At 28.7% G+C, this 22,535-nt stretch overlaps 4 protein-coding genes across 4 annotated transcripts; 3 read left to right on the top strand and 1 right to left on the bottom strand.

Moving 5' to 3' along the window:
- Positions 1-229: 229 nt before the first annotated feature.
- On the top strand, positions 230-2,352 carry LOC119680404 (deoxynucleoside kinase-like). The gene is made up of 6 exons (XM_038093203.1): positions 230-423; positions 624-835; positions 892-1,025; positions 1,532-1,650; positions 1,717-1,868; positions 1,935-2,352. The coding sequence occupies exons 2-6, from the start codon at positions 632-634 to the stop codon at positions 2,079-2,081; spliced, it is 756 nt and encodes a 251-aa protein (XP_037949131.1). The 5' UTR covers positions 230-423; positions 624-631; the 3' UTR covers positions 2,082-2,352.
- A 1,425-nt stretch (positions 2,353-3,777) lies between these two features.
- On the top strand, positions 3,778-7,020 carry LOC119682182 (guanine nucleotide-binding protein-like 3 homolog). Its single transcript, XM_038095546.1, has 6 exons — positions 3,778-3,869; positions 3,927-4,273; positions 4,332-4,867; positions 4,937-5,190; positions 6,282-6,722; positions 6,779-7,020. The coding sequence occupies exons 1-6, from the start codon at positions 3,848-3,850 to the stop codon at positions 6,952-6,954; spliced, it is 1,776 nt and encodes a 591-aa protein (XP_037951474.1). The 5' UTR covers positions 3,778-3,847; the 3' UTR covers positions 6,955-7,020.
- Positions 7,021-7,112: 92 nt separating this feature from the next.
- Positions 7,113-11,193, top strand: LOC119681373 (protein sneaky-like). The gene is made up of 10 exons (XM_038094545.1): positions 7,113-7,377; positions 7,436-7,555; positions 7,611-8,253; positions 9,137-9,258; positions 9,313-9,443; positions 9,523-9,741; positions 9,801-9,928; positions 9,984-10,227; positions 10,289-10,379; positions 10,443-11,193. The coding sequence occupies exons 1-10, from the start codon at positions 7,155-7,157 to the stop codon at positions 11,132-11,134; spliced, it is 2,613 nt and encodes an 870-aa protein (XP_037950473.1). The 5' UTR covers positions 7,113-7,154; the 3' UTR covers positions 11,135-11,193.
- Positions 11,194-16,245: 5,052 nt separating this feature from the next.
- LOC119681380 (mothers against decapentaplegic homolog 6-like) lies at positions 16,246-18,906 on the bottom strand. Its single transcript, XM_038094557.1, has 3 exons — positions 18,688-18,906; positions 17,435-17,585; positions 16,246-17,365 (listed from the first exon to the last, which is right to left on the bottom strand). Exons 1-3 carry the CDS (start codon positions 18,860-18,862, stop codon positions 17,197-17,199), a joined length of 495 nt encoding a protein of 164 aa, XP_037950485.1. The 5' UTR covers positions 18,863-18,906; the 3' UTR covers positions 16,246-17,196.
- Positions 18,907-22,535: the final 3,629 nt, after the last annotated feature.

The raw sequence follows: 22,535 nt of genomic DNA, 5'->3' as shown, positions 1-22,535 counted from the left end.
AAAAGCCAAAGCAAACTCATATCTGCAAATAGTTTTTCTATTAAAACAATATTATTTTTTCTAATGCTGTTGTGTATAATATATAACAAAAAAATAAATATTAATCATTTGAAACTTCGTCTGAAAGAAATTTTACTTCCATTTCTAAAATATATGGCATCTACTGATTGAACACACCTAACGACAAGTAAACGGAATTCAAAATATTTGAATTACACTAACAAAAACCAACGTAAACAAATGACTGAGTGCAATGTTAGGTTTTGGCGGAACTTTAATTAATTTCCCGCTTTTTCGTTATTCATTTCTGAAAAAGTTATTAAGGGAATCGTGCTTCTGTGTCTGCCTGTTAGTTGTTTTAAAATAAATTTAAAGTGTTAAACGTTTTAGGTTTTAAGTTATAATTTATTTAATTAAGTAAAGGTAACTGTGAGGAGTTCAAGTTAAATTAAATTATCAAAATGTTAAAAGATGTGCAATGTTAAACCTTTTTTTATATTTTCATAAATATATATTATACATTTTAATTTATATTATCGTTTTTGTAACATAATTTTTTAATAAAATGTTTTAATTCTTGGATTACTTATACTTTTATATTAATGTAATTTACTGTATTGAAGGACAATACATGTGCACCATGGCGAATACATACAGTTTAAACAATTTACCCAAATATGCTGCCGGATCACAACCATTTACCGTGTTGATCGAAGGAAACATTGGCAGCGGTAAGACGACTTTTCTCAAGTATTTTGAGAAGTATGAGAAGGAAATTTGCCTTATGACGGAACCTGTTGAAAAGTGGCGTAACGTAAAAGGGGTCAACTTATTTGTGAGTTTTACTGGTGTTAATATACGAAATTTTTTTTATTTTCCATGTTTTTATAGGAATTAATGTATAAAGAACCTTATCGTTGGGCTATGCCCTTCCAGTCATATGTAACATTGACTATGCTTAAGAATCACACTGAACAGACCAGTAAGCGTATTAAGCTAATGGAGCGTTCAATATATAGCGCTAGGTATGTATGAAAGAAATTCGATGGATCAAATTTTGTTACATGAAAATGTAATAAAATTATTAGTTGTGTGACTATACGGAATGAAAAGTGAATTAATTAAAATTAATATATAAATAAGCAGAATACATACTATAAAAATACAGCAACAATTTACTAAGTACATCATTATACTTAGTTTCTGTTTTATGTAAATTTATGGATTTAAACGATTTAAATCAACGTATCAATTTCAAAACAATCAATGCCCAAGTCTAAAAGCAAATGTTAACGAGTTTTTAAGTAATCTCAAATGAATACAATTAATAAACAGTAAACTCTGATTTGTTTACAGAATATGTCTAGCTGGTATGTATGTCTGGTATGATGCATGGTCATCATTGTCATTAAATTAGAGAATTCAAATATATTTAAAATTACTATGCATTGCATGAGGTTTTGACTATTTATATATATTATTCTTAAATTCCTGAAAAATAAAACTTTTCTCTAATTTATTTTATTTTTAGATATTGCTTTGTGGAGAATATGTACAAAAATAAAACCATTGACGAGGGCATGTATCATGTATTACAAGAATGGTACGAATACTTAGATAAATCTGTGCATATACAAGCCGATTTAATAGGTAATATAATTACTTTTTTGGCTATGAGTCACTTTTATTTAATATCTACTTTACACATATTTTCAGTGTATTTAAGAACATCGCCTGAAATTGTTTATGAACGCATGAAAAAACGTGCGCGTTCGGAGGAAAGCTGTGTGCCACTCCAGTATTTACAGGAACTGCACGAGCTGCACGAAAACTGGCTTATACACAAATATCCATTCACAAATTCAAAGGTTTGTTGGATTTTTATAAAAACATATTTTTATAAACCCTTAATTATCGGTTTTCATTATATCCAGATACTTATCTTGGATGCGAACTTGGATTTGGAACATATTGGTACAGAGTATAAACGTTCAGAATATAGTATTATAAATGAGTCTCTTCGGGAACAGCCGCAAGCGGTTTTGGTTTCACCAAGTAAAAGGTGTAGGCTTTCCAGCTAAAAATTCCATATTTTATTTGTTTATACATCTAATAATTTACATCACTTATACATAATCTTACCGTTTCCAATCAATGATTGTTAGTTTAATTTACTTTTCTTACTATATTAGTTAAATTATGTTAATATGTCCCATATTTAAACTAAAATTATTTTATTATTGTTAATATTTATATCTCGCAATATAACAACCACAAGGATTATTTTATATGACAAATTTATTCAACTTAATTGTTTATATGCATTTAAACGAAACAAGTAAAGTTTTGTTTATTAACCAAATATTGAAGACAAATGTATCAATGAAGTGCAAAATGACTTAACATTTAAATATATTTTTAATAAATTAATTTTACACCAAGGGAAAACTAATTTTTTGTTATTGTATTCTTGCAGAGTAATTTTTATAGTTCCTATGTTAGAGTAAGTGGCAAAATTTGCTCTCTGAACCATATCGTTTTGACCGCCGTAAATAAGGCGGATTGCTTCAATTGTAAAGACACAGTGGATACGTCAAGCGAATTCGCTTTAATTTTGACAGCAATATGCGGATCAAACAATACAAAGTGTCAATAATACTTAGTTTGATCCATACCATAACTATTTGTTGAGGATTAATTTTGGTGCATTAAGCTAAAATGAATACTGCTACACTTCATGAATTTCGCACTTTGAAAATTCGTATACATGTACTCTGCTGGATCCTGTGTGTGTAGAAAAACAAAAAAATAATTGAGAAAAGTTATTTAAAATATATTTTGATATTCACAAGTAATCCAAAATTACATACAGACTCTTACTTGCGCTATTCATTATTCCTTTCTGACATTAAGAATTAAAAGCTCGTGTAAATGTAAAAAGAAAATATCAAAAAGTGACGATAAAAATATTGTCAATGGAGGTTTCATTACCTTTTCAAGGTCTTCAAAGTAAGAGTAAAATTGCAATCCTCTGAATGCAGTAAACTATGCAAAAACTATTAAACAAATTAGTTTTCATCCTTATTTTTACTCAAGTGTGGTATTGGCGTAAGAGCATAAAGCATGATATAGACGATGCTACCAAGTATGCCGTGTTACCAAATCGCACTGTGTATATTCAAGTATTTATACCAAATTTCGGTCAGAAAACATGTATGCGGTAAAATTACACCTTGTTTCGAAGTGTATAGCAAAACGCATACTTGGTATGCATACATGTAGCATCGTTCATATTATGTTTTACGAAAGAAATATTGATTAGAGTAAAACATAAAGAAAATTTGCTTTTTGTATTTTGCACACGTATAAATTCTTACTGATTTTTTTCATTAACGTTAAATTTTGTGACTTGTATTAGTTTACATTGAGAGCAGCACATTAGATATATTTCGAATTTTAACTATATAAACGTCATCCTTATGTATTTGATTTAGTTTAAGGTAAATTAAAGATGAGGTGTATAAGTAAATCGTTGTGATATTGTTTATTACAACAGAAAAGTAAATATTCACTTGCAAACATAACTTTTTAACATATTGATATTATTTCAAATATTTTAGTATTAATTTGCATATTAACATATATTAATGCAACGAGTTGCTACAATTATTTTTTCATGAATTCAGTGTATTGTGTCAGCTCATTGTGAAATACCTTCTCAATGAATTCGCCTCTGTTTCGTTTCTAAGTTGTTCATATAGCAGCGCTGTTATTAACCGTAGGTTCAGCTTCACGTGTTTTAAATTTCGTTAGTCTATACGTTTGATTGTGCTTATTTTTCAGAAAAATGGCTTTAAAACGTTTAAAAAGTACATACATTTTATCATACACATAAAAAGCGGTATATAATATATATTTCTTTATAGCAAAAAAATCAAAACGCCAGACAGGACGGTTGAAGCACAAAATTGAGAAAAAAGTACGTGAACACAATAGAAAGATACGTCGCGAGGCTAAGAAGAATCCCAAAAAAGGCAGTAAAAAACAGAAGTTGATACAGATACCAAACATATGTCCATTTAAAGAAGATATACTTAAGGATGTGGAAGAGGCTAAGAAGCGTCAGGAAGAAGAACGACAAAAGCGACGTGAAGCCTATAAACAAGAGCGTGACCAAAACAAGTTTAAAACATTGGAAGCACTTGCGGGCGATGCCGATATGCGTGGTAACGTGCACTCAGTTTTTCATGAAAACGATCAAATAGTTGATGAAGTAAGTGAAAACTTAAAACACGCTTTTTAATATATTTAACATAATTTTATTTCTATAGAAACAATATAAAAGTGCTAGCACAAAGGAGCAATCTTTAAAGCAATATTTTAAGGAATTCAAAAAGGTGTTAGAAAATGCTGATGTTGTTTTGGAGGTGGTAGATGCTCGTGATCCACTTGGTACACGCTGTAATGAGGTAGAACGTGCTGTGCGTGCAGCAACAGGCAACAAACGCCTTGTGCTTGTTTTAAATAAAGCAGATTTAGTGCCTAAAGAAAATCTAAATAATTGGTTAAAATATTTCCGTCGTTTGGGGCCTGTAACAGCTTTTAAAGCATCCACACAAGATCAGACCTCGAAATTGGGACGTCGAAAACTGCATCAGATGAAGACCGATAAAGCTATGCAAGGATCAGTTTGTGTTGGCGCTGAATTATTAATGTCTATGCTTGGAAATTATTGTAGAAATAAGGGTATCAAAACATCAATTCGTGTTGGTGTTGTAGGTATTCCAAATGTAGGCAAGAGTTCTATTATAAATTCATTAACACGCGGCAAAACTTGCTCCGTTGGCTGCACACCGGGTGTTACAAAGTAAGTTACGCCCGTTTCTTTCTAATTATATGCTTAATTATACTTATAAATTTATATATTTTTTATTAGGGCTATGCAAGAAGTTGAACTGGATTCAAAAATAAAACTTATAGATTGCCCGGGTATTGTGTTTGCAAACTCTTCCAAAACTGATATACCAGTCGTCCTCAAGAATGCTCAACGCGTTGGAGATGTTAAAGATCCTTTCACCATAGCAGAAAGTGTTTTGAAACGTGCTAGTAAAGAATATTTTTGCAAATTATATGATTTAACTGGCTACGACACCTTTGAGGAATTCTTCGCCAAAAAAGCTGCGCGTATGGGTAAGTGATTGACTTCTTTATGTTTATTTTTGTTTTAATTTTTGAGTCGTTACTTCGAAAATGTTTAAATGCGGTTATTTTTGTTTTTTAAAATATACTAACTTTTATTTGGAAAGTTTTTTTGTGTATCTCTACACGTGTTTCGGCAAATTCACTTTTGCCTTCATCAGGAGAATTCCTAATATTAAAACATCTAGCAATCTTACAAACTATTTATACCATAAACATGTTATTTTTAATACTAAGCTTAATATTAATAAATCCTAAGGTTATTGTCCTTGGGGGTGACAGGTAAGAAATAGTGGCGGGATTGGTCCTTTATGTTGTTGTTGAGCCTTTTCCGAGTTAGTGCATCTCGGCACTTTTGCTCTTTGATAGCTGGGGGGTTTCTGCAGAGTTCCACCTATCTCACTGAATAATTTGTATGTTCCTCATAAGCTTCGTCATTATTCAATGACTGATCAAAGATCTGGTACCGCCACGTGCGGTTAGTGATTTTACAAATATATATTGTTTTTTTTTTTAAAGGCGGATAAGTAAAGATGTCATTACTTTAACACCTGTACTTTCACTTTTAAAAGTTAACATTATAGGAATTATAAACACGTTGCAAGGGTTAGGGTTAGAATATAGTTGGGTAGTGAAAAATTGTGGAAGGAAGTTTCAAAAAGGAAATGATTGTTTGGGAACAAGTATTGACTGAGGATGTATGGGAAAAAATAGGTTTATCATAGGAATTGCTTCGGGACTTACGTTCAATCGTTCTTAGTAGCCATAATCATCCTCCTAAAACATTCTTTAACCGTTTTTTCAAGACTACGTATCAATGCTTAGCTTAATATATAATTATATTTATAAATGAATAATATTTAATATTTATAAATTTAAATGATAACTCTGCATATCCTACTTCTTTTTTAATACAGTAGTGTCACACAAATGAGAACCACTTGGTATATACATTTTAGTTTGTTAAGATTATTGCACTTTTTAACTTAAGCATCAGTCAGGATTTCTGCTCTCTAACTTAATGTTTAGTATCCCTCCATGCATATTATACAACAAAACAGTAATATAATATTTCGTTAAAGGTAAATTCTTGAAAAAAGGAGTACCGGACGTTGTAGCAGCTGCTCGTAGTGTTCTCAATGATTGGAATACAGGAAAAATAAAATATTGTACTCAACCACCAGAAATTCATAGTACAAATGATGTACACGTAAGCGCTTCAATAGTCCATGCAGAAGCCAGGGAATTTGATGTGGATAATTTTGAAGCTATGGAAACAGATATTCTTGATAATTGCGATGTTAAACTGGAAGATGTAATGGAAATTGCCACAGCGGGTCCTGTTGAATATAAACCACCAATGGATGACGATGACGACGACGATGATGATGATGATGATGAAAAAGTCGAAGACACGCAAAAAACCATTATTGATGAAAAGGAACTACCAAATAAAAGCAGAAAGAGAAAGATGGATGAGAGTGAAAAAAAAGAAAAACCTGATCCAGCTATGAGCTTAAAAGGTAATAGCTTACAATTTAAAAATTTTGCTTTTAATATTAAATAGTATATTTACTAGGTAATCAAACTATTAACAAAAATATCAAACAGAATTTGAAAAAGAAGAAGAAACAAAATGTGCGTAATGAGAAAAAGGTTTCACATATATCCGATGTCCTGGATAACTTCAGCCTAAACACCGCGCATGATAATGACGATAAATATGATTTTGATGAAGACTACGTCATAGAGTAGTAAATTTGGGTTTCGTCTTCATTATAGCTGTAAATTGTTGATAGAATAAATAAATTTAAGTTTAATCAAAAATATTTGTTTATAAATTTTTAAAACACAATAATTTATTGTAGAAATCGTAAATAAAGCATATATTTTTTAAACGTCATATAATATTTTTTAAATGAAAAAGAAATTTTGTTAGTTATAATATCCTTACGATGAGTTATGGATGCTGTCGTTCATTTTGTCGCAAGTGTTGTGTTCCATGTTACTGTATCTTGTGGGGACGCGATGAAAAAACTTGGCTTTGTACTCGCTATATCAGTGGCTTTCTTATAGCCTTACTTATATCAACGGTCTTCTGGTATTATACGATAGCGAATTTGTGTGTATCATGGGAACTCAATTTCGTACTACTTGCCGTATGCATTACTTTTACAGGTGGGTAGCATCTAACGAGGTTTACTTGGCAATAAATGCTCTACAAATGATTTTTCAGTTTTTGGTTTCATATTTAATAAAGGCATACGTTGCATTCTATTTCTGTTGGTTATAAGCATATTTGGGAGTTCTGGTCGGACGTACTTACGCGCACTATGTTTCGCAACTGTTTTATCAGGTAATAGAAAGGGTTTAACATGCAATAATCCCATATAAATAAGATACTCTAATAGGTCCTATTGAAAATTTAAGTTTAAATGGTGGAGAAATAGTACGGGTGTACACTTGTGCCAATATACTGACTTATAATTTGACGAAAACTCGTCTGGATTTGATAACGAAACCCTTTCAAAGGGTTTTATATAATATTCGAGAGGACGCTGCAGAAATAAATAAAACATTTGGTGAAGTGCGGGAGTTCATGTATCCCGTGCACAATGAAATAGAGAGCGATGATGAAACTTGGGTACCAAATGAAAATGATACTTACAAACCGATAGAGATTCCTGAAAACACTTCGAAAGCAGAATTCATACAAGATAGATATACAAATAAATTTCGAAAACGTTGCTATCATCAAATGGGCAAGAGTAAGGATCGCTGCCAAGTGGCGTTTAGGGAAGCATTGTTGAAGTGTGAGGAAAAAATCCCTTTTTTAGTGAGAACGCTACTTTGTTGGCCTTTTAAAGTGGACTTCGTTTGTAATATAAATATATTTTCCAGTCTTGAGACGGTATGCGATCCTACTGATGCCATACCCAGAGATTTTGGTAAAAATTATGTAGTGTTAAATGAAACGGAAAATGAACTCTTTAATAATAGTAAAATGGAAGTTAACTATACTATACATTACAATGAAATACCGCCAGGTTTTAAGTAAGTTTTATAGACTATAACATATTACATATAGACTGTAACGTAATTATGTCACTTCATAATCTTCAATTCAATAATATTCTTTCATCACTATATATATCAAACATTATTATTAATGAAAATTAAGTATGGAATACTGTTTAAGATACTTCCATTAGGTGGTCTATTGTTCAGTTGTTTTACTCGATCAATAAGCTTTTAATAAACTTACGCATCTTTGACAGTTTTTTATTGTTTCATATGTTATAAGTAGCAACCAGTCTGTTCTCCAGATGGATAAGTGTGCTGCTACCCAGTTTATGGCATTCACAGAGAATATGCAATGACGCTTCAACATTCATTTCACAAAAGAAGCAAATACTGAACTCTAAAAAGCTCATTTTGTTAAGATAGTAGGTACTTCAGTTTCTTCTCAAACTTCTCAGTCTCAATACATCTGAATTCGGATTAATCGTTGGTTTTCCAACTACCATTCTTCAAAAATGGGACGGGACTAATCATTTAACAAGCAGGTTCCATCCCCAGTTAATATTCTGAGATCATCTGTGTAAATTAGATCATACTGTTTGCTTCAAAGAACAGAATTGGTAAGACATATATATATCATCTACACACATCTATGTTTAGTAATAGTTGAAGATCCTTCATCGAGAGTAGAAGAAAAGCTTTAAAAAAATTAAGCACTTCTGTTTTTATATACTTTTATTCACAGTTATTTTAAAAGAAAGGTTTTTTTCAGTAAACATTATAAATCGATCTTGCACTCATTTGAGTTTTATCTATCGTTTTATTGGATCTGTCGATATTAAAGTACTTCAAAGAACGCATACATACGATACAGATCATATGAAAAATTATCTAACTTTTAGTTTTCTAATTTTAGTACCGCAGATGAAATGGGAGAAAAAATTTATAAAGAATATACGAGAAAGAAACAGATATTTTCTACAATTATAGCTGTGCAAGAGAAATTATTGCTGTACTTCTTTATTGTTTTAGTTATAGGTAATCAGACCATTGTAATTCTGATATTTGCAATATTAATATTTTTTATCACAGGATCCATAAAATATCGTAAAAAATTTTTAAATGATATTGACTCTGATAATATATACATAAATGATTATTTTTTGCATATTGACGAGCGAAGAAGAAAACTGGGTAAACGAACTATTTTACCATTAAAAAAAGTAAGAGAGAAAAAGTTTCTTTAAAACCTATTGTGGCTCTGTGACTCACGTGTATAATATATAATTCACACATTTTCAGAGAGAGAGAAATAAATTGGTCGATACTAACAATATCTGCAATCGTACAAAAGAAGAAAAAAAATCGGCTAAATACCATATTTTACGCCTTTCCGTTGAAATAATCATAGGATTATTTTTCATCTTGTTAGATTACATTATCGTGGTTCTATTGAAAATAGTTCGAATGGAATCCGAAACTACCTATACACAGGAAGGAGAACACACAATAACGTTCAGTGTAAGACCTTCTTTACAATTATTTACTATATATACGTCGAAATGAATAAACATTTTTAGATTGAGGGTACTGGTCTCATGGCACGTTTATTACAGAAAACGATGCGGAATTTTAATATACATGAGCGAGTACGAACACAGCTTTCGAACAAAGAATGTCTACCTCTTCCGAATCAGCTGGATGATAGGTAATTTTTGTTCTCATCGACAGTTTTAAACTCTTTCTATACTCTATTTTCACAGCTTTTACATGAAAATGGGAATTTTGTATTCCTCCATTATTATTTTAACAAGCAAAAGTACGGCTATTCTAAGACTACGTCACATGATTTGTGCTTATTTCTATCGCAAGCGAGAGAAGCAACGTACTCTCTATTTGTATAATTCGTTACTAAGAGAACGACGAAACCAATTTAAAAAGATGCTTAGAGAGGCCCAAAACAATGCGGCTAAAAATGAGCTACGTAATAAATTGAATATATTCTTGGTAAATATACCCTTTAATAATAAAATAATTCAACTTAGATGACTTATATCTTTTGGTATAGAAATTACGTGCTGCTTATCCAAATAGTTTCAAGTTCTTGAAGAATTGTCAATATGCACGTTTCAAGTGCCTAATTTGTGAAGAACGTGAAGGTACTTATATAAGCTACTTCTATTCTACATATCTAAAAACAAAGATTTTTTAATGTTCCACAGATGATCTCTTCGTATTCTGTCCTAATACCAAATGTAATGTCACGTATTGTCGCGACTGCTGGGAAGACATGCCCGATTTTTGCTTACTTTGCAGAGAAAGAATTAAAGAGACGAAAATTAATAATTTTGATCAGTTCTTTGAAGAAGTTAATATGTACGATATGTTTTATGAGCCATATGTGCTTGGAACAGATAAATCAGAGCCGGAAACAGATAAGGATGAAAAAGAAAAAGGAAAGAATGTTGGCATAGTTTCAAAAATAAAGAACTTATGTCGTAAAAGTCAAAAGAAATCTAAAGATGATAAAATAGATAAAAAGGACAAAGTAAATACTTCACCTGAAAATAAAAAATCTGGCAAAAAGAAAAAAGTAGATTCTAAATCAAAAGATAATAAAACTGATGAAAAAAATAAACCCAATACTATAAACAAAGGTGACAAAACTCTTTTTGCAAAGAGCAGAATAGATCCTATATTGAAAGACGATAGGACTGAAAAACAGAGCAAGGTGGATCCTTCACCAAAACTGGAAGACAAAAAATACAAAACTGAAACTGTTAAAGACACACAGCAAAAAACCGTTGGCAAAAGCGCGTTATCCACCTTTAAGGTGGATAAACAAAATTATAGTTCCATCTACGATGCAGATGATGAATATGACGATACAGATACCGAATCTGATTTCGGTTAAAAAGAACTGACAACGCTTAGACAGCATTTTAGATATTTAACTACTTTCGAGAAGTCCACAAACGAATATTTTTATTAAACGTTTTTAAAAATGTTTAATTTATATTGTTGAAATATTTTTTTTAAATTGGATTTTTTTATTTATATTTTTGATATACCTTAACAACTCTCAATTTTTCAAAATAAATAAATAAGCTCAATATCAAACGTTCTTTTTTTGAGTTTTTATTATACTCATATTTGTATAATAAACAGGATTTCTGAGAATATAAAACTCAGTATTAGAAAACTATATAGTATTAAGTTAGCATAACTAATATTCAAATGCTGTTTTTGTATCGCATGGACGTAGCATATCAAAGACGTTAACGTGACTGTTCATCACGTATGTTCCGAATCCGAAAACTTCGTACAAAGAAATTCGCATAAAGTTTCCTATAAGCAATCTACTTCTTTATTAGTTATCAAAAGCAGATTGCTTAAGCAGAATTCCTCCACACAGATGCAGTATCCTCTTTAAGACCACGGGTGCATAGCAAAAAATACTTTCAACAGACCTGTGCCTAATATCTTCCGTGCAACAAGCACTGTCTTAGCGTAATTGAGATCACGGTATACTTATGTGCTAAACAGTAATGTGTGGTCTAACTGCAGTTTTATACACCCATGATGTGGGCTGGCTATCGGTTTGCATGACTTAATGCACATCAACTTGAGTCCAATTGAATCTGTCCCTTTAAAGTGCCTAGGTTTTTTCGCCTTACCTGAGGTTTGCTTCGATTAAAATACCACCCATTCGCAATCTACTCTTGTTCCCGAAAAATCTTCACCGTTTCACACATCCTTTACCCAACCATGTCATAATCTATGTATATTTATTTGTAATTGTAATATAAAAGGTTATGTTATCTGCCATATAGATTTTCTCCATGGCTTACATGATTCCGATTTGTTCAGTCGTTTCTTTTTTAAAAATAAAAACAAAATATATAAATTTTATCTTTTGAAATTTTATTGTACAAAATTTCTTAAAACTTAACAATAGAATTACAGTGGTTTTTGTATTTGTATTTCATAATTAGTTTGTTGCTATTTTATTTAAAATTAATTTTTTATATTAAATTTAGAATTTGAATTTGTCGCTGTATAAAGTTTACTATTTATTTTCAATAAATAAAATACATAAAATTAGATTTGTTATATTATAAAAGATTTATATGCAAAGTTCGTTGGTCCCTATATACAAAAATGTATATGTGTATATATATTGTGTATATGTTAACCAACGAAGTGCATATAAACGTAAACAACATATACAATTTTATATAATTTGCAGGTGGTATTTACAAAAATTCGTCTAGTTTTTATTTCTATATTAAATAACGATAGAGGCAAAATTTGCAATTAGCATTAGAAATTAATTGTAGAATAAATTAAATTACTATTACATTTGGTTTTAACTAGAGTGACTAACACAGTGGGTGGTGTTAGGCTTGCTTATTGTATTGACAGTGAACCCACCAATTAATTTCATTTAATTAATTATTAATTTTTGCCTTGTTTCCAGAGCATTTAACATTTTCAAGAGATTTGCCAATCGATGTTCACTTCAATTTGCACTTCTACTGATTTTACTGACTTTGTTTCCGTGGTTTTTCTAAATTAATTAATTAAAGCTTATATAAATTTAAGTTGCTTCTCTTAGGATTGAGCTGATTGAGCTGATTGGGCACAATAGCATTAAGTAGGCACACATAATCTTTATTGAAATCTGTTAAAAGTGAAATTGGCCAAAATAGCAAAATACTTTCTTTCCTAATCATTGGTTAAGATGAGAGTGATATTTTTTCTTATTTTGAAAAAAGTTCAAATTATTAGAAATAAAAATACAAAATATAAAACATAATTATTAATTTAAAACTCGCACAATTAAAATTTTCATTCTAAAGGAATGTATGGCATGAGAAATTAATTTAAAAATTTATTTTAAAATTATTTATTTACATTAGGCTATATAAGAAAATACTACTTGTGTCACATTTTAAATTTCGATTTATATTCATAAATTATTTTAAAACAAATTATTTGTTTGATATTTCATAATCTCAATTATGCATTTCCATATCACAGAAACGCATATGAGTCGTCTTAGATATAGACTATCAAAAGTATTAATCACATCCGATGAAAATGACGGTGAGGCTTCCGTTGATGAGTATATATGTAAATGTTCGCGACAAGGTTAAATGACTAGAATATTATTAAATATTATTATTATTTATTACTACGAGTAATAATTAAGATTGTTATTTAAATAAAGTTTTAAAGAAAATAAAAATTTTAGAATTTAATATGAATATAACGTATGTGTCCAGTTTACTGGATCGGTTAATATCGAAGTTATAGAATTAATGACTTATGAACATTAGATTTGATTTGATTAATTAAGATTAAAAAAAAAATTAAAAAGTAAAAGAGTAGAAAAGGTAAATGTGACAAAGGTTTATAAAAATTAATGATTAACTAATATCAAACGGTAAACGATACATATAAACATAAAATTACAAAATGTTCGAAATATGATCATTTTACAACGCGTTCAGTTCTCAACAAATAAACTGTTTTAAAATAAAATATTTTTTTTTATAAAAATAAAATGGTTTTTTATAACAATAAAATATTTTTTTTTATAAAAACAATATAAAATATTTTTTTTATAAAAATAATATAAAATATTTTTTCTATAAAAATAATATAAAATATTTTTTCTATAAAAATAATATTAAATATTTTTTTTATATAAATAATATAAAATATTTTTTTTATATAAATAATATAAAATAATATTTTTTTTTAAAAATAATACAATATATTTTTTTTATAAAAATAATATAAAATTATTTTTTTTATAAAAATAATATAAAATATTTTTTTATATAAAAATTATGTAAAATATATATTTTTTATAAAATTAAAAAAATATATTTTTTTTTAAATTAATACAAAAATATATTTTTTTTTATAAAAATTATATAAAGTATATATTTTTTTAATAAAAAATAAAATATTTTGATTTTTATAAAAATAAAAATATCAAAAATAAAAATGTGTTTACAATTTTGTTACTATTTTCCTTCACAATTTTTTAATTTATACAATTTGTACTGCACTTATGAAAAAAAACTAATTTTTATTTAATATTAAATAAAATAATTATTTTTTACAACTAAGCACTTATTTCTTTGGATTACATAAAAAAAATTACTAAGTTTTAAAAATAAACAAAATAAATAGTATTAAAAAATAAATATAAATGCATTTTTTTATTTTGGTCTTTTGTGGTGGTTTATAATTTTTAAATGTTCCATTTAAGTTTTGTTTGTGTTTATTATTAATGTAATATAATTTATCATTTCAATTTGTTTTATTGAAAATAGTGAAATGTATTTTTTATACTTGGAGATATACAATATTTAATAACATTTTTTCAATTAACAATTTTATATCTTAAGACTATTTTATATCTTGAAGATATTTCTCTTCAAATAGAAAAATTATTACTTTTAGCAATATTTCTTTCGACTAAAGTAGAATTATTTTATTGCAAATTAGATTACTTAAAAAGGGTGGAGTAATACGAATATTTAGGTAACTTTGAGGGCTTCTATATTGACATTAGCACTAATGAAACGTTTAAAAATTTAGAAAAACGCATATAGTAACTTCTTCCAATATTACTACATTAATACAATTATATGAAAATTTTTAAAATATAGTTGTTATAAACTTTTCTGCAAAAAAAAATTATTTTTATCTACATTATAAATTAATTGAATATTACTTAATATATTTCTTTTAGCTTCAGTTTTACTGTCGTCTAAATAATTAAAGAAAACAAAAGATAAGTTAAAAAAATCTGAGTAGAAAAACTTATTAATAATTAAAACAATTTTTAATATATTAAAAATTTAATTAAATTTGCTAATAGAGATTTTTGATAAGTTTTTCAAATCAGAAATTGGAAAATTTCAACTTTTGAACATTTCCAAAAAAAAAAAAAAATAATATTAAAAAAAATTCAAGAAAGTTAATTAATTTCGTATTTATTAATATTAATAAAATATAGATAAAAATATACGAGTAAAAACAACTTTGATGAGACAGAAAAATTTATAACTCTTTTAACAATTTTATAGCTCAGCAATATTGAATTTTGATTGTTTTACTAGCCAAAGGATAAAGTTATATATATATATGTATATAACACCTTTCAAAAATTATTAAAAAAAATTTTATAAATTATTTTTATGTCCATACAAAAATAATAGTAATTGAGAATTAGTATCAATAAGAAAACTAAAGGGGAAGATTTAATTATATATCCTGAACTGCTATAGCGTCTTTTGGTTTGGTGAAAACCAATTGAATTTTATTGCTTGACGTTTGTTTACAGTACAACCATTAAGGAATGCTATTGCATTTATTTGTGTGCGAAGTATTTGGTGATCGGATTGAAATCGTATGTTTGCGCTTTTTTGCTGTTTTGCTTTATATGTAGTCTGTTCTAACAAATTACTTCTATGTTCTGCTATATACGTTCGATAGGTATATGCAAACTAATTAAGCCTTATTAAAGGGTTTTCCTATTTCGTGGTCTTCATTTGTTATAATGATATATGTCAACATAAACGTATAATATATGTTTAGTTTTACTTATGCATTCAGTCATCACTAGGCATTATTTTTCTGTTACTCAAATAATAGTGTTTATGTGAACAATCCTCGAAGTTCTGCAATTAAACATCAGTTCGGTTAAGATATTGCTAGCTATATGCCGACAAGTCTTGAAAAATTACTTTAAAAGTATTTGTTAGTACAATATCTCCCGAGGGGGCATTTTAATGATGTTGTGTTTCACACCTAATGGCAAGATCTCAACAATATATTATTATAAAAATTTAAGATCTTCATCACAAGTATATTTCATTTACGTTTAGTTTTGAAGCCTTAAACGGGATAACTCTGTATTAACACAACATAAAAAATTGTTAACAGTTCAGTTGAATAGATACATATATAGATAGATAAATAAATATATACATATATCTCCAAGTAGACATTTCAAATTTAAATTTTATACATTTCTGTTTTACAATATTATTCAATTAATTTGCACTCAGTTAAAGCTTTAAATAAACTTCTGTCCAGCAGTATTTTCTTTCACCTTAACCATATTTAATCATATTATCGTTCACTGTACCTACAAAATATATCTTCTGTGTTTTTTGTTTTGTGTGTTTTGTTGAATGTGTATATCATAAGCTCAATTTCTCCTTTTGTTAACAAACAAAAAAAAAAAAACATAATAATAAATAAAAAATACAATAAAATAAAAAAATAAAATAAAAACTATTAGCATACAAACTATACTTAAACTCTATGTTCGATCACAGGTTTTCGTTTAAAATTAATTTATTTTCGATGCTGCTTCCCGTTTAATTAATCGCAAATCATTCATATTTGCAAGGCAATTTACTATTTTTGTTTATGCAGTTTTAAGTCTTTGTGTTTAAAATTTGTGTTTTTGTTGTTGTTACTGTGGATATTGTTGCTATCATATTGTTGTTCCGACGACCTCCAACATATTTTGATTAATTTGACGAATGTGTTATGAATTTTTCTTATGGCTTGTCGATGCCTGTCTTTCTTATAATAATAATTTACACTTTTCCATAAATCATCGAATACAGGCAAGTAATTAAAAACATTTTCTTCCTCATTCTTCTCAGTTCTTTCCTGACTATTTCTATATTCCCTAATTTCATTAAATTGTCCAATGCTTATATTGGTTGTTGATGTTGTACATTTATATCGTCTATCTTCTTTCACATTAACATTAGTTAGACAATTGGAGTCAGCAGCACTCCACTGGGTTGCGTAGCTATGCTCAAGCGTACTTAACTTGTACATACAATTATCATCACAGACATTATCAATTGCTATTTGAGTTTCAGTATCCTTGCCACATTTATTCTGGCCTCCATTCATGTTAATTAGTTTTTGTCACCGTTGCGTTGGTAATAATACCTCGAACCAACATGGGCAGTTTGTTACATCCTGACGTTTGTATTTATCACCCCAACCTTTGCCAAAACTTATTTGCATACCGTATGGATCCTTAGGTCCTAATTGAGCACCAGGAAAATGCGAGGGATATTTAAGTGTTTGAGCCCTGAAATACAAATAATTTATAGTTAAAACATTTTATTTTCAATCAGATTTGAGAACACAATGCACATACCTTTCACTGTCGAAGGCTTTAAGGCAGTACCCAGGCAATATTTTACAAACACAATGCCAATTTTCGCTTAAGGTTGGAGAATTTACAAATATTGGTAACATTGAACGATTATACAACCAAATGCTGCCATTTTCCTTACTTAATGTTACACCTGGAATATAAGAGAATATTCAGAATGAAAAACTACATTTATTTATTTATTACTATCTTAACGAAACCTAATGATATATTATATAAAATAATTCAGATCTAGCTATAGAAACATTTTAATTGTGCCAAATAAAGGTAAATTAAAGAGTGAATCTATGTAGATCTAGGTTCGTTCATTACAATTTTGCTCTTCTTCTATACGCAGTTTCTGTAGTAACGCGTATTAATGATTCAAGACCGACTTACAAGACTTTAATGAATTTATTTGCTTTGATACTTTTATGAGACCTACGATATCGTTTTTGATTGTTTTCAGTGATTGTAAAAAAACTGGATTTCTCAAGAACTCTTGGCCCTACTCTTGCCAAAGCTGGATATCTTTACATTAGATAAGCCACACCGATGGTGAGGCCCGAACGTTTCTGTGGATTAGGACATAAGGCACTACTTTCTCTCATAGAGATAAAGTAGAACCAGAACAAAAATTATTACTGAAATAATATACCAGGATTAACACAATCCAAATTTCTTATTCATACCTATAACAATAAGATATATCCAGGAGTGTATGGACTTATCAAATGAAAAACTTGGAATCATTATAGGAATCGTAACAGGGTACTATAAATTAAAATACCTTCTTACAAAACTGGATATATGTACGGATGCAAACTATAGATTCTGCGAAGAGAATGAGGAGTTAGCCACACATGTGCTGTGAGAATGCTCGGCATTAATGCATAAACGGAAGAGGACGCCTGGAATTTTTTTGAAGTTCATAAGTATATAGCTATGATGTACATATAAGTATATAAATATCAGGATCGACGTGAAAATCTAAATTAGTATAATCTAGAAATATATATTGAGCAGATCACTTTTCTAAACAAACACATTTCTTGATTAACGTTTATATACAATGCTTAAAAAAAATTTATTTTATTATTTTAAGAATTCTTAAACTGTTACTAAACTTTATATATATAAGTATATGAAGGATTTTATCTAAAAATTGTTATAAAAAATGTGCTAAATAGTATAAATAATTTTGTATTTCATAAAAACAAAAAATAATACTTAAATCAATTTAAAAAGTTTCATACCTAAACCAATCTTAAGTCTTATTTTTTTCACGTTGTCGGGCGATGGCGTTCTTCTTTGTTTGGCTAATTCGTTTAAACACATATCATCATTACTGTCACCTTTGCACGGATCATCAGAATAGATGTTAACAGATGACTTCTTCGCTAAATAACGATCACCAACACGTTGTGACATCTCCCAATAAGCTACTTGACACCAAATCAATGGACAAGCATTTTGACCTAAAAAGAGAAGAAAAAAAAGGGATCAAAATTAAATTGGATTAAGAGGTGTGGTTCTTACTATATAAATCAAGATTTTTATAAAATAATCTTTAAATATTAATTAGAAATACTTTGGATAAGTTATTTGTATTTTTTTTAAAGATATATGAGTAAGCTTAATATATTTAATAAAAATAAATTTAAGATTTTTTTTTTTAATAAAATCAGTATTAGGAACACGAACATATGTACATACATCCATAATATAAAAATAAATGTTTGCAATAGACACCTATATTATGACTCAATTGGATACATTATTGAATATAAATAAATATAAATAAACTATTCTAGTAACATTAATAATAAGAGTTAACAATCAATCTATAGTAATTTATTTTACTTTGTTACATCGAATGGAAAACATTGTTAACCATTCTTGCAAAAGACATACATTTGTGATAAATGAACATATGTGTTAGATTATTTGGTTATACAAATTATAATTCTCAGTCAGTTTAGATAGAAATAACAGCTCGATAATAAAATGACTGCACTAATTTTCGTATGATAACAAGGATACCTACGACTTTTGAAGCTGATTATGATAAATTGTAATTCCATGTTTAGGTAAATTGTTAGATTAAGTTGGAAACGCAGATTGGAGATTGGAAACCAATCTTCAATTATAATTTAGAAGATATGAAAATATGAAAGACATGAAAATGATATCTTTGTAAAGGATTATAAAGTTAATTATGTGATTAAAATTGCATTTGATTTTGTAAAATATTTGTAATTTTTTTTGCAGTGTAAATATTGTGATAAGTGGTCTACCCAACGTTATAAGCATTTAAGGTAATGCTTTGATTATATTAGAAAAGTATACAAATAAAAATGTAAACTATTGGTATATTGTTATATTCGCTTCGTAAAGATAAAATTGAAATTATTTTTATAACAATTGATTTGTAAATATCTGAAATGTTCTATTTTATTTCGAAAAATTATATTATAAATTATGTATTTTAGTTATACAGATTTTTCCTATAAGTTTGTAAAAATCAATAGACTATTCTGAACAAGTAAATTTATATTGTTATGCATGGAGAGAGAGTTCAACAGATTATAATTCTCATTTTATTTAAATGAAATTTCATATATATGCATATAGAAAGCAAATTTAAAATGCACGATTATTGATTAGTTTAATAGTTATTATAGTTTTTCTTATAACTGACTTATGTAGGCATTATGAAGATAAAGAAAGGCAGGGTTGGTCTGTGGAGGGAGTTGAAGTGTTTAAATCTGTTGTTATATGTGTTTAGCAAGCTGATCGCCATTAATGTGATTTCACATTAATTATGTTGAGCTAAGATCAATTTAAAAATACCCCAATGCTTTGTTCATTCGATTTAGTTTTGATATGAACATGAATTATAATTCTCAATTAATTTGAAATCTTTTCCAAACTCCATAAAATTCTTTTAAATGGCGCAGCATAGTAAGATATGTATGTATATAATTAACGACATTACCTAATAATAATAATATAATATATCTATTGTGCGCCTAAAGGCCCAACTGAGACAATTCTAGACTATTTATAAATCTTGCAATTGCTGTGGGCTTAATTCTATCTATTTGATTTGGGACTAAGATCCCGCTTCCAAAGTAGTCGAGTCTACGTCTTGCCGCCGCTGGGCAGTTACATAGAATGTGTTCTGACGTTTCCTTCTCCTCATGACAGAGTCGACAAAAGTCACTTTCTACCGCACCTATAATCATTCATGTGGTAATTAAGTCTACAGTGTTCTGTAAGAAGTGCAGTGTAGATTTTAATATCGTTTCTGCTAAGGCCAAGGATAGCAGATGTTATTTCTCCCGTTCACCTAGTAAATTATTTCTAAAGCTATTTGTTACCCCGCAGAAGGGTTCTGGACCAATGAAAGGAGTACATGCACCCTTATTTGCTAGGAAGTCTGTTATTTCATTGCCCTCATTCCCTTCGTGTCCCGGTACCCACATAAGTGTAACATAGTTCCTCGATGCTAGGGTATTGCGAAGTTGAAAGCATTCCCAGACCAACTTTGATTTAATTAACGACATAGCTGAAACCCCATTTTGTAAGCAATGTAGATTATACTTTATATTTAATAGGCTATAAATCCGATTAAGGCATATGTATAACTATGTGAATATATTTTGTGCAAAACTTTATACTAAGATATATATTAGTTTGTAAAAATTTTATGTAAATAAATATATATTAGCAAATAAAAATGTAAAAGTGTCTGCTTTGCTGTTGGCGGCGTCAATTTGTCGCCTTCGCCGGACGTGGCGCTAATTTGTTTCTCAAATGGTTTTATTTCTTAAAATGTACAACTTTTCGCGCCCGCCATTCATTACGATGATGCGATGCCGTCGAAGCGGCCGTATCCACTGATGTCGACAAGTTTATGTGGGTTCGCCATGTTTATTTGCCATAAAAAAGTCAACTGTTCTGTACGTTGTTAGTACGTACGTACGTACGTCCGTATGTCCGTATGTCCGTATGTCCGTACGTTAATAAGAAATTAAGTTGAGTATTTACTTGTGGAATAAGTGCGGCATGGCGGCACGGCACACTGACTTCATACTTGACGACGTCAGCGTCGTCCATTAAAATGGTAATAATTTTGGCGCCACCAACATGTTACGTAAAGTGAGCAGCGTTAAATACAAGTGCAAAGCTTAACTTGTGCTTCCACATATAAGTTTTTTTTATTTTAATTTTTTTTTTTGATTTTTTGTTTAATTCCATTCCATGAATATTTTTTTGAATATTTTTCATTAAACAAATTTTTTTTTTTTTTGCTTTAATAAAAATATTTTTTTTCATATACAAATAATACTTAAGAAAATATACACCAATAAAAAAATGCAAAAACAACTTAAAATCGTGCTAAATTTTATTAATTGCTGAATTAGCGTAGGAGCGACTTTTTGGACTTTTCAAAAGAATTCAGGAGGGTACGCGGGTACGTGGAATGTCAATAAATAAAGTAGCCACTCGCCTCACGTTTATTTTAAAACAAAAATAACGAGTTTAACTTGCATGACTGGACTCTACACTTCACACGAATTCTTTAAGTCGGGATATCTGTGGAAATGTCCGACAGTCATGTGAGAACTGTTTCCAGATTTTCATTCCTTAAAACTATTCAAAAAAAAAAAGAGAAAAAGATAATTTAATATTATAGAAAATTTATTATATTCAAAAGGTACCATTATGTCAATTAATTTACTAGTATAAAATATTGAAAAGAAATCCTACTCAAAACCCCATGCGTGGTCTGTAGATGATGTAATCCGATGCGTGTAAAGAGAGATTGAAGTAATTAAGTCAAATAATGAAAATGGATTTATGGATATTAAACAAAATAATAATTAATAAAATATAATTAATATTCTTTGTATTATAATAAAAATAAATAAAACATATTTATATAGAGAAAAAAAAAAAAACAAAGGAAAAAATAAATCAAATTTGTGAAAAACTGAACTAAAAATAATTTAATAATTAAGGTTAAATTTTGGCACTACAAAGAGCACTTATTTCTTTGTTGCTATTTCTTTAAATAATAATTTCTTAGTACTATTAT

The sequence above is a fragment of the Teleopsis dalmanni genome, chromosome 2, assembly GCF_002237135.1.
Source record: "Teleopsis dalmanni isolate 2A chromosome 2, ASM223713v2, whole genome shotgun sequence".
In the NCBI taxonomy this organism is placed as follows: domain Eukaryota; kingdom Metazoa; phylum Arthropoda; class Insecta; order Diptera; family Diopsidae; genus Teleopsis; species Teleopsis dalmanni.
The sequence above is the reverse complement of the archived record's forward strand: the minus strand, read 5'-3'. Positions and strand labels throughout refer to the sequence as shown.